Source organism: Rhinoraja longicauda, chromosome 9 (genome assembly GCF_053455715.1).
Source record: "Rhinoraja longicauda isolate Sanriku21f chromosome 9, sRhiLon1.1, whole genome shotgun sequence".
Taxonomy (NCBI): domain Eukaryota; kingdom Metazoa; phylum Chordata; class Chondrichthyes; order Rajiformes; family Arhynchobatidae; genus Rhinoraja; species Rhinoraja longicauda.
Genome location: NC_135961.1, coordinates 11,156,701 through 11,168,539, shown reverse-complemented (window position 1 = coordinate 11,168,539; position 11,839 = coordinate 11,156,701). Strand labels below are relative to the sequence as shown.

Sequence of the window (11,839 nt, the reverse complement as noted above, 5' to 3'; positions counted from 1 at the left end):
ACTTCTCCCATTCACTCATTGTCCAGATAACCTTGTTTACAACTTAACCCCGTGGTCGTTCCGGTTTACTTATCATAAACTTCCTTTGTCTTCTTTTCAGTTCAAACAATGGGTCTCCCACCGGAAACATTAACTGCGCGTTTCTCTTCCCACAAATACACCCTGACCTGCTGGGTATTTCAAACATTTTCTGTTTTTGTTAATGTGCTGGCAACTATCCTCATTAAGCCTCGTTTTATTAGAAATATTCCCGTTGTCCTACTGAAAATTATCATATCTCTCTTTCCCAGTTCTGATGAAGAGTCCCAAACTTGAAATGTTAACAGTTTTTCCTTTCACGGATGATACCTGAGTGTTTCTAGCTTTATTAGTTTGTGTTTGAGATTTCTAACATCTGCAGGACTTTTTTTCCTGTGTCGTTAAGTGTAAATTATTTGCACAAGGCATAACAGCATAGCGTTAGAAGGTCCACCAAAAGAACAAAGGGATAGACTGAGACATTCTTTACTTTCGAAATATATAAGATACCAAATGCCCAAGAGGTAACAATGGTGCACGTAGAATTTAAAATACTTATTTTCTGAATACATTCTTGGCCACCTCTGTTTGTTCCAGTCTCTGTAAATTGGGCTCATCCAAAACTCTGCCCTGGCGCGTAACTCTCAACAAACCCTGTTCATTGATAAACCCAATCTTGTTACAGTTGAGCACCACATAAAAGAATCATCTTTATTTTCATATGCCTCTTTAGAAGTTCCCTGCCTTTTCCCCATGATGTCTTCTAGGCCCAACCCCATGGGGATCTCTGTATGTCTCTACTGTAACCTCTTGATATCTTCAAATATAATTGGGATCCATTGCTCGTCTTAACTTCAGCCAAAGCACCAAGCCATGCAATTATTTTTATAAACCTCTCCAATTCCCTTTCCTCCTTTAAACTGCTCATTAATCTATCCTTTTGATGGCACTTTCATTAGGTGCCTTAAAATGTAAGTACAACTTGGTATCATATTTAATTTGCTACTGCTCCTAAGACATTGATTTTTCATTGATTACACCAGGGTAGATTGAATGTCTTTCTCTGCAGTAAAAGTTCATAGATCGACTATCACTGTACCATATACACCTCACATTCATTCTCTATTAATATTTGACATTGTCTTGTAAAGCAAGAATGAAAGAAAAAATCAAAGTGTGGCATCAAGCAGTACTTGCTTTTCAATAACCCAGTCAGCAATGAAGGTTTTGTTTCCTTCCAGAATCTGATTGTTGAGGTGAAGTGATCTTTTGACATCAGCCCAAAAATGGAATCACAAATGGTTAAATCACCAATCTGAGTGAAACCCGTGTTGTAACTGCCACAGATGGAGATGATTGTAGTCGCTGGACGTTAATTGCCACCACTGTACTGCTGCAGAAATGTATCAGGACAATGTCTGTCCAAAATATGAATGATCTTCATCTCACCGTTAAGACAAAAGGAAAGCAATTTGTTTTGCGATCACAAAGCTTCAGCTCCATTATGTCCATTAGAGAATGAAACAATCCATGTTTGTATGTCCATGTCTACAAGGTGTTGACAACATTTAGGCCTATACTAAGAATTGGCAGGTAAAATTCACACTATGCAAATAAATCTTCAACAAGTAAGCAGCTGCCTCACAGCAAAAGAGACCCGGTTCGATCCTGATCTCGGGTGCTACCTGCGTGGAGATTGGACGTTTTCCCTGTGACAGCGTGGATTTCCTCCGGGTGCTCCGGTTTCCTCCAACATCCCATAGACAAGTAGTTTCGTAGGTTAATTGCCCTCTGTAAAATTACCCCAAGTGCATAGGGAGCAGATGAGAGAGTGGGATAACATAGAACTAGTGTGAACAGCCAAGTGCTATAAATATAGCAAGATTTCCAGGTCAGGATCATCTGTGCAGGGAGAAACAGAGTTATGTTTCGATGACCTTTCACAAGAACAAGGAAAACTTTTAAATGACACATGTTGTAGGTAGGAACGAAAAGGAGGCTTGGAAAGAACAAAGAAAATTATAGGATGCAAGTAAAAGATATTAAATTCTACTAGACCAAGTGGACCTGTTGGGCCCAAACCTCTTCTGCATTGGTGCAGAACCCTATCCTTTCCCCCTCCCTCCTCCCTATCCACCCCTCCCGCTCCCCCCTCCTCCCCTCTCCTCCCCCCTTTCCTTTTCCACACAAATGGAATAGATGACGGAACAGAATGTCATCCTTCAGTGCAAAAAAAAATTAAAGTCACAAATAAATTAACACTGCGTAACATTTAAAATATAAAATCTGTCATTTATTAGCAATAGAAAATTGAGACTACAGCTTACAATAATTCAAAATTACAATTCATTAAAATGACATGCCTTACTGGTAGTAAGAATAATGATCAAATGCATGCATTTGCTTTAGTTTTATCAATTATTATTAATAAAATGGTAGACATTTAAAATGTATTTCTATCTTTGGCTTAAAAACGATTCAGTTCACATGGTGCTCAAATGAATATATATCTTTTTAAAAGTATAATTATTTATTTCAATATTGCCATTAATATGAAAATAAAATGCAAGATATTAAATATTTCAATGTTCATGGACGCTCAGCGCATCTCAGCAATCACAGCAAAGGAAGTTGAATACGGTGTTGTATAATTATTCGCAAATTCTTGTATGCCAAGTATAAAGTAATGCCATCCAGCACGAAGCACTTTAACAACATTCTAAAGAGATTAAGAAAAATAATTATTTGGGTGAGTGAAATATGAGAATAACTGAAAAGCAAGTAACGTGTGAGTATTATTCCTTTTTTAAATTAGCAAATGTCTAACTTAACAATCACTTCAATTCATACTCCAGCACAATATACCACAAATAGTGTATTTATGACAACACATAAATACCAAGAAGGCCCCAGGTCCACAGGAAATTATAAATACAGGCATCTCGTCTTTTACATGGGGCTTTCATTTTTGTTATTCCAAACATATGAGCACGTAAATCAGGCTTTGGTATTAAACGAACAAGTGCATTATTCTGAAAATGCATGATTCAAACACGCATAAAGTGTGAGGTGCCTATACATAAATAGGCATAATGCTAATAGATCAATTTAGCTGAAGTTTTTTTTCATTTACTCCGTAGATAGTAGGGTAGCAAGAAAATTTAACAGAACAAACACTATAAAACGTCAACTCTCTCAAAAGCTAAAAGGGGTGTAGGTGGTAATTTTTAATGCTTTGTTTTTAAGTAGATTATGAAACAAAACACAACTATGCCTGCAGTGCCAATTAATGTTATTTTTGCAAAATGATGGAGGCTGGGTTTGGACAACTTCTGTTAAATGTGGTAACACCAATCAGCACCAAAATATCTGTTACCCTAGATACTCTAGCTTTACCCTCAGGATAAACGAAAAACACATAACTGTACAAGTTGTCAGAAATCAAATGCTAGATACTTCCATCAGAACCCCTGGGAATGTCCTGTTTCACTGGCATGAAAAACCCACCAGAGGAAATGGTGCAGTGGTGTGTGGACAGGAGATGATAGTCCTGGAAATATTAATGCCAGACCACATTAAATCTCCTGGCATCTAGTTAAATGTGGGGGGGGGGGGAAAGCATCTTGAATATCACCTGCCTCCTCGCTCAGCTCATGAATCTGTGCAATATTAACATGCTTTGTTACATAAAACAGAAAGTTAAAAGAATTTAGCAGATTAAGAAGCATCTGTGGTTGCACTTCCAATTTGCATTGTTCTCACCATGACAAAGGAAAAGACAGGTCAACTTGGGAGTGGGAAGGAGAGTTAAATTGACATGACCGGAAATTCAAGATGGCCATGGCAGACAGAGTGCAGGGCGCTGCAGAACGAGCATGGTGGCAGTGGTAGAGTTGCTGCCTTACAGCACCAGAGACCTGGGTTCGATCCTGACTATATGTCTTGTATGTTTGTATGTTCTCCCTATAACCACGTGGGTTTTCTCCGGGTGCTCCAGTTTCCTCCCACATTCCAAAGACGTGCAGGTTTGGTAGGTTAATTGGCTTCTGTAAATTGTTCCTAGTGTGCAGGATAGAACTAGTGTATGGGTGATCGGTTGTCAGTGTAGACTTGGTGGCCCGAAGGGCCCATTTCCACGTTGTATCAATAAAATAAACTATACTAAAACATTAATTAACCGAAGTAGTGATACAGAGGAGGCCACATCATGAGCAGCACTAACCAAACAAGCAACCTCACTTCTGAGGATTAAGGCAGCAGAAATAGGAACTTGCAAGTTTCCTTTCAATTCACACTGCAAGCTGACTGGGTTGTGGACCATTTCCTCCATTGTTGCTGCCTCTAATACCCTTACAGTCTGAAGAAAGGTTCCGACCTGAAACGTCACCCATCCTTTTTCTCCAGAGATACTGCCTGACCTACTGAGTTACTCCAGCACTTTGTATCCCTCTTACTCTCTACATATCTAACAGCATCGTGAGAGTATCTTCAGCAGAAGAATTATAAGAATTCAGGAAGGTGCCTCACTATTATATATTCAAGGACAATTAATGATATACAAAAAATACTGACAAGGCTGTTCCCATTATAACTCAAATGTGGAACAATTAACTTGTTCACCATATAAATCTGTTATTACCAAACCTGGCAGCCAGATTTGACCCCAAGTCTCTTATTGCCTGGACTCCAGGGACCCAGGAGTCTGGGATCTATTTTTGGCCCTTACTCATCTCTTCTCATGATTTAGATCTAGATTAAGATTAGTTTATTGTTATGTACATCGGGGAGCAATGAAAGTCCATGTTTGCATGTGGCTCATAGAGTAAATAGAGAGCTTAATGATAAATACAACAATAAATATAATGATAAGTACAAAATAGCACCCAGGTCTCTGGTGCTGTAAGGCAGCAACTCTACCACTGCCACCATCCTCGTTCTGCAACGCCCTGCACTCTGTCTGCCATGGCCATCTTGAATTTCCGGTCATGTCAATTTAACTCTCCTTCCCACTCCCACATTGACCTGTCTTTTCCTTTGTCATGGTAAAGACAGTTGTAGAAAACAAAAGTAAATACTATAACAGAATAAGCGAATGAGGTAGAGTTAAGAGTAAGAGAATGTGGCAGCCCCTTTATCAAGGGGATATGAAAGAGGTGATTGGTTCAAGAGTCTGATAGCAGTGGGAAAGAAGTTGTCATTGATTTGGACATGTGGGCTTTCACACTCCTGTATTTTCTCACATAAGGTTATAAGATATTATGGCTTCAGCGTGTAGATAGAAACAAGCACAGGTTTTCAGTACATGCGGTTGTTTTAAACTACAGTCCCATGCTTTGAAAGATCTGCAGCCTATCATATCCAGTTCGCAAACAACTGTGACACAGCTTCGTATTTGCTGTTTAAAATGTTAAACGATACTGCATATTGCAAAACAGTCCTGCACTGTATTTAACTGTTCACAAACTCTATCCGATCCTCGTCGCCATTGTAAGATACAGTGCCCTCCATAATGTTTGGGACAAAGACCATTCATTTAATTATTTGCCTCTGTACTCCACAATTTGAGATTTGTAATAGAAAAAAAAATCACATGTGGTTAAAGTGCATTGTCAGATTTTAATGACGGCCATTTTTATACTACCAGGGCTACATTTTGGTATCACCATGTAGAAATTACAGCAGTGTTTATACATAGTCCCCCCATTTCAGGGCACCAGAATGTTTGGGACACAGCAATGTCATATAAATGAAAGTAGTTATGTTTAGTAATTTGTTGCGTATCCTTTGCATGCAATGACTGCTTGAAGTCTGCGATTCATGGACATCACCAGTTGCTGGGTGTTTTCTCTGGTGATGCTCTGCCAGGCCTGTATTGCAGCCATCTTTAGCTTATGCTTGTTTAGGGGGCTAGTCCCCTTCAGTTTTCTCTTCAGCATATAAAAGGCATTCTCAATTTGGTTCAGATCGGATGATTGACTTGGCCACTCAAGAATTGACCATTTTTTAGCTTTGAGAAACTCCTTTGTTGCTTAAGCAGTATGTTTGGGATCATTGTCTTGCTGTAGAATGAACTGCCGGCCAATGAGTTTTGAGGCATTTGTTTGAACTTGAACAGATAGGATGTGTCTATACATCTCAGAATTCATTATGCTACTACAATCAGCAGTTGGATCATCAATGAAGATAAATGAGCCAGTACCTTCATCAGCCACACATGCCTAGGCCATAACACCCCCACCACATGTGTTTCACAGATGATGTGGTATGCTTTGGATCTTGGGCATTTTCTTCTCTCCTCCATACTTTGCTCTTGACATCACTCTGATACAAGTTAATCTTCGTCTCATCTGTCCACAAGACCTTTTTCCAGAACTGTGGTTGCTCTTTTAAGTACTTCTTGGCAAACTGTAACCTGACCATTCTATTTTTGCAGCTAACTAGTGGTTTGCATCTTACAGTGTAGCCTCTGTATTTCTGTTATGAAGTCTTCTGCGGACAGTGGTCATTGACAAAACCACACCCGACTCCTGAAGAGTGTTTCTGATCTGTCGGACAGGTGTTTGGGGATTTTTCTTTATTATGGTGAGAATTCTTCTGTCATTAGCTGTGGAGGTCTTCCTTGGCCTGCCAGTCCTTTTGCGATCAGTAAGCTCACCGGTACTCTCTTTCTTCTCAATGATGTTCCAAACAGTTGATTTTGGTACGCCCAAGGTTTGGCTGATGTTTCTAACAGTTTTATTCTTGTTTCCCAGTCTCATGATGACTTCTTTGACTTTTATTTCCACAACTATTGTCCTCATATTGAAAAACAGCAATAAAAGTTTCCAAAGGTGATGGAAAGACTGGAGGAAAGACTAGGTGCTGAGAGCTCTCTTATACCCGCATTAAGGAGGCAATTAAACACACCTGAGCAATTACAAAGACCTGTGGACCCATGTGTCCCAAACATTATGGTGCCCTGAAATGGGGGGACTATGTATAAACACTGCTGTAATTTCTACACGGTGAAACCAAAATATACAATGTGCACTTTAACCACATGTGATTTTTTCTATTACAAATCCCAAATTGTGGAGTAGAGAGGCAAATAAATAAATGATGGGTCTTTGTCCCAAACATTATGGAGGGCACGGTATTACGGCTTTAGCATGTAGATAGAAACAAGCACAGGTTTTCAGCACACACTGTTGCCAGTGTGGGTCTTCTTTCGTTTCTGGTTGGCCTTGTTTTGTGCTCTTACCTGCACTTGATCATCATCCTCTGTTTCTTCAGCTTCAATAATGTGATTGGCAACAAAGAAAGAAAAGGGAATGGCCTGGGTAATGGGCATCCTTAACAGTACTTCCAGCCGGGAATAGCCTGGGTAATGGGCATCCTTAACAGTACTTCCAGCTGGGAATAGCCTGGGTAATGGGCATCCTTAACAGTACTTCCAGCCTTCCTGATGCAACGCACCATGAAGATGGACTGGATGAAAGTGACAAACCTATGGTGGGCAGGCCTGTGTTCCAAATCCAAATTCCAAAATAGCTTTATTTGTCATTCGTTCAGAACAAGATTACTTAGCCAGCAGTACAAAAAACACAAGACACAACCCCAACACAAACATCCATCACAGTGACTCCGAACACCCCCTCACTGTAATGGAGGCCAAAAACTTCCCCTCTCTCTTCCCCCATGCCCCTCCCACGTACAGACAACTCAACCCCTACCGAGGCGACCGACCCGCACAGCCCCCGCAAGGAGATGGAAAGTCCACGCGGCCGAGCCGCACCGGGCGCTGTTCAATCCCGCGGCCGAGCTGCACCGGGCGATGGAAGGCCCCACGGCCGAGCCGCACCGGGCACTGTTCAGTCCCATGGCCGAGCCGCACCGGGCGATGGAAGGCCCCGCGGCCAAGCCTCGCCCCGAGGAAGAGACCTAAAAAAAGAAAGATTTCTCCAACCCCCCCCCACATACAACCCCCCCCACACATACCCCCCCCCCCCCCCACACATACACAACCAAAAACAAAACACCCCAACACCAACACACAAACAAAAAAAGGACAAAGGACAAACAGACTGCCAGCGAGCCGCAGCCGTTAGGCGCAGCCACATCACTCCTCCTTCTCTCCACTCCCCAGCTTTCTTAGGTCAACAACCATCTACTCTGTCCTGCTGATGTTAAGGGCTAGATTGTTGTCCTGACACCATGACACAATGTTCCCAATCTCTTTCCTGTACTCTGTCTCACCATTGTTGTTGATCTGTAAGACCGTAATGATATCACTGCGAACTTAAAAGATCAAGTTGCTGCTGTACTTAGCCACACAGTCATGAGTGTAGAACGAGTAGAGCTGCACTCTACTAAGTGTACTGAGCACACAACCTTGAGGGACACAAATGTTGTCGGTCAGGTTGGAGTAACTGTTCTGACCAAGGAAGTCGAGAAGCCAGTTGGACGTGGAGGTCCCAAGGCAAAAGTCCAGGAATTTAGAGATAAACTTATTCGATACTATGATGTTGAAGGTTATACTGTAAACAATGAAGGTAGAGCTGCAACCTGACAGAGATGGTCTTATTGTCAAGGTAATGCTGAACTGAACGTAGTGCAAGTGAGATGGCGTTCTCTGTGGACTTATTTTTCCAGCATGCTAAATTACAAGGGGTCTAGATTGTCGGGGTGACTGATGCTAATGTGTCCCATTGCCTGTGTTTAGAATGACCACCAAGCCAAAGAGTGGTGATGGGTGTATCACTTATTTAAACAAGCCCACCAGCAGCCACTCACTCTGGGCGTCTGGGAAGTAGGAGGGATGGCCATTTCCTGTGTGCCTGTAGCATGTGTAGGAAAGAACTGCATTTGCTGGTTTAAATCAAGGGTAGACACAAAATGCTGAAGTAACAGGTAGCATCTCTGGAGAGGAGTGGGTGACGTTTCGGGTCCAGACCCTTCTTCAGACTGATGTCAGGGGAGTGGGCGGGAGATCGAATGTAGTCGGATGGGGGAGGGGGAGCAAGAGCGGAGATTCGGGATATCAAGGAGACCCTAGTGAGAGCCTAATCTATAATGGAAGATTATAATGACTCCCATAACTATCCAGACTACACTTCTTCCCACCCTGCTTCTTGTAAAGACTATCCCATACTCCTAATTCCTCCATCTATGCCGCATCCGCGCCCAGGGTGAGGTGTTCCATACCAGGACATCGGAGGTGTCCTCATTCTTTAGGAAACGGGGCTTCCCCTCTTCCATCAGAGAAGTGGCTCTCACGAGGGTCTCCTCTATATCCCGCAGCTCCACTCTTGCTCCTCCACCCCCCCCCCCCCCCCATTCATACCAAGGACAGAGTCCCCCTTGTCATCACCTTCCACCCCATCAGCCGTCACATACAGCATACAATCGTCCAACATTTTCACCACCTCCAACGGGATCCCACTATTGGCCACATCTTCCCATCTTCATCCCTTTCTGCTTTCCGCGGAGACCGTTCCCTCTGAAACTCCCTGGTCCACTCGTCCCTTCCCACCAAAACCACCCCCACCCCAGGTACTTTTCCCTGCAACCGCAGGAGATGCAACACCGGTCCATTTACCTCCCCCATCGACTCCATCCAAGGACCCCGACAGTCTTTTCAGGCGAGGTAGAGATTCACTTGCAGCTCTTCCAACCTCATTTACTCTATCCGCTGTTCCAGGTGTCAACTTCTGTACATCGGCGAGACCAAGCGCAGGCTCGGCGATGGTTTCACTGGACACCTCCGCTCAGTCCGCCTTAACCTGCCTGATCTCCCAGTTGTTCAGCACTTTAACTCCCCCTCCCATTCCCAATCTGACCTTTCTGTCCTGAGCCTCCTCCATTGTCAGAGTGAGGCCCAGCGCAAATTGGAGGAACAGCACCTCATATTTTGCTTGGGTAGCTTACACCCCAGCGGTATGAACATTGACTTCTCTAACTTCAAATAGCCCTTGCATTCCCTCTCTCTCCATCCCCTCCCCCTTCCCAGTTCTCCCACCAGTCTTACGGTCTCCGACTACATTCTATCTCTGTCCCACCCACTCCCCTGACATCCCTTCTCTCCAGAGATGCTGCCTGACCCGCTGAGTTACTCAGTCTGCCTGTAGCATGTGTAGCATGTGTTTGGTTAAAGTAAAAACTTTCAGCTATATTTTTACTTCAATTATAAAGATATGGTCTTAAATTAGCATAAAACGTAACAGTGTTTAAAATACAGAAAATGAAGAATGCATTGACATCAATGAAACTGAAGGGGCGTTTAATCATGGAGATTAGCAATGTCTAGCAAGCACTGAAACTCTAGATTAGGATGTTTAAAAACTTTTTACAGTCTGCACTGGCTCCAGGGAACCGATTCTTCACGTCGTTAAATACAATAGATAAAGTTGTTAAGGGGATGTTAGCGATCCGAATGAGAACAAAAATCTGATAAGTTCAATGCAAAATGTTCAATTTTATACACTTTGAAACATTTTCTTAATCTATCATTCAAATCAAAGAATCTCACTAGTGTGCACAGAAACCAAACTAGTACAGAATTTTGTCTAACTAATGAATGTATATATTTGAATTAAAAGTTCCATCTAACTATCTCACCTGTCATTTAACTCATCTTCGTCCACCCAATTTAAGGGAAAGGTGTTTAGCCAAGAGGTAATGCAACAATTTATTTGTGTACACATCATTCCAAGACACTTGAACAAAAACTCTGGTGCCAGAATGCTGATTTCGAAACGTTAAAGGGTTAACATTCTGCACACTTTCTTTGCTCACCTTCCTGCATTTTTTAAGCTTTTGTTTTCTTTTGTACTTTTTGTCTGCCACGCTCTCCTCGTTCGCACTCTCGGCCGCACACTCGACCAAAGGCTCGTATTTGTCAGGGAGGAAAGCAAGATGAACCTTTTTACAATTCGGCCTTTGGATTTCTTCTGGTTCTTGGATGTTTTCGAGTGGATGCCCCTCTGCTTCCTGAACCTCGTCCACAGTCGGCAGAATAGTGACCTCTCTGGGCTGAGTTCTGGGGCGCTTTACGTTTCTCCAGGCAGTTGCCCTTTCAATTGATACCAGGTTTTCTCGGTCCGAATTGTCCCTTTTGGCCACAAAGCTGGAAACCCCAACAAACGGCAAGTGGCCTTTAACCATGTTTTTCCTATTTTCTGAAGGCATTGCTGCAATTCAATAAAACCCGACCTTTTGCACTGTCGTTTAGATAAACAATGTAACAGCGAATCTCGTGGAATCCTAACCCTTGGACACTTCATCAACTTTATCGCGTTGACATTGTGTCAGACTGAAGCAATCGACGAGACCTGTATTCACAACATTCCTGCAGAGAACTTTTGGCAAAACACCGTCCAAGAGCTCAAGAGATCGAGTTAATAATATTTCTGCTGAACAATGCAAAAAATATGCAAAGGGAACTGGTCCTGAGTAGAAATTTCCCTCTGAATGAAATTTTTTCCTGCATCTAGCTTGTCCAGTCCTTTTATCATTTTAAATGTTTCTATAAGATCCCCTCTTATCGTTCTAAATTCCAGTGAATACAAGCCCAGTGTTTCCAATCTTTCCTCATATGTCAGTCGTCCCACCATCCCAGGCATTAACCTCGTGAACCTACGCTGCACTGCCTCAATAGCAAGGATGTTCTTCCTCAAATTATTAGACCAAAACTGCACACAATATTCCAGATTTGGTCTCACCAGGGCCCTGTACAACTGCAGGAGCTCTTCACTCCTCTACTCAAATCCTCTCGTTATGAAGGCCAACATGCCATTAGCTTTCTTCACTGCCTACTGTACCTGCATGTTTACTTTCAGTGACT

General features: G+C 42.5%; 1 protein-coding gene across 1 annotated transcript; it reads right to left on the bottom strand.

Moving 5' to 3' along the window:
- Nucleotides 1-2,392: 2,392 nt before the first annotated feature.
- LOC144596905 (uncharacterized) lies at nucleotides 2,393-11,305 on the bottom strand. The gene is made up of 2 exons (XM_078405780.1): nucleotides 10,792-11,305; nucleotides 2,393-2,737 (listed from the first exon to the last, which is right to left on the bottom strand). The coding sequence occupies exons 1-2, from the start codon at nucleotides 11,182-11,184 to the stop codon at nucleotides 2,618-2,620; spliced, it is 513 nt and encodes a 170-aa protein (XP_078261906.1). The 5' UTR covers nucleotides 11,185-11,305; the 3' UTR covers nucleotides 2,393-2,617.
- Nucleotides 11,306-11,839: the final 534 nt, after the last annotated feature.

Excerpts from the sequence above, each read along its gene's own strand:
- LOC144596905 (XM_078405780.1), bottom strand. The coding sequence starts at position 11,184 with ATGCCTTCAGAAAATAGGAAAAACATGGTTAAAGGCCACTTGCCGTTT. Across the intron at positions 2,738-10,791 it reads AGCTTAAAAAATGCAGGAAG|AATGTTGTTAAAGTGCTTCG; the intron begins GTGAGCAAAGAA and ends TAATCTCTTTAG.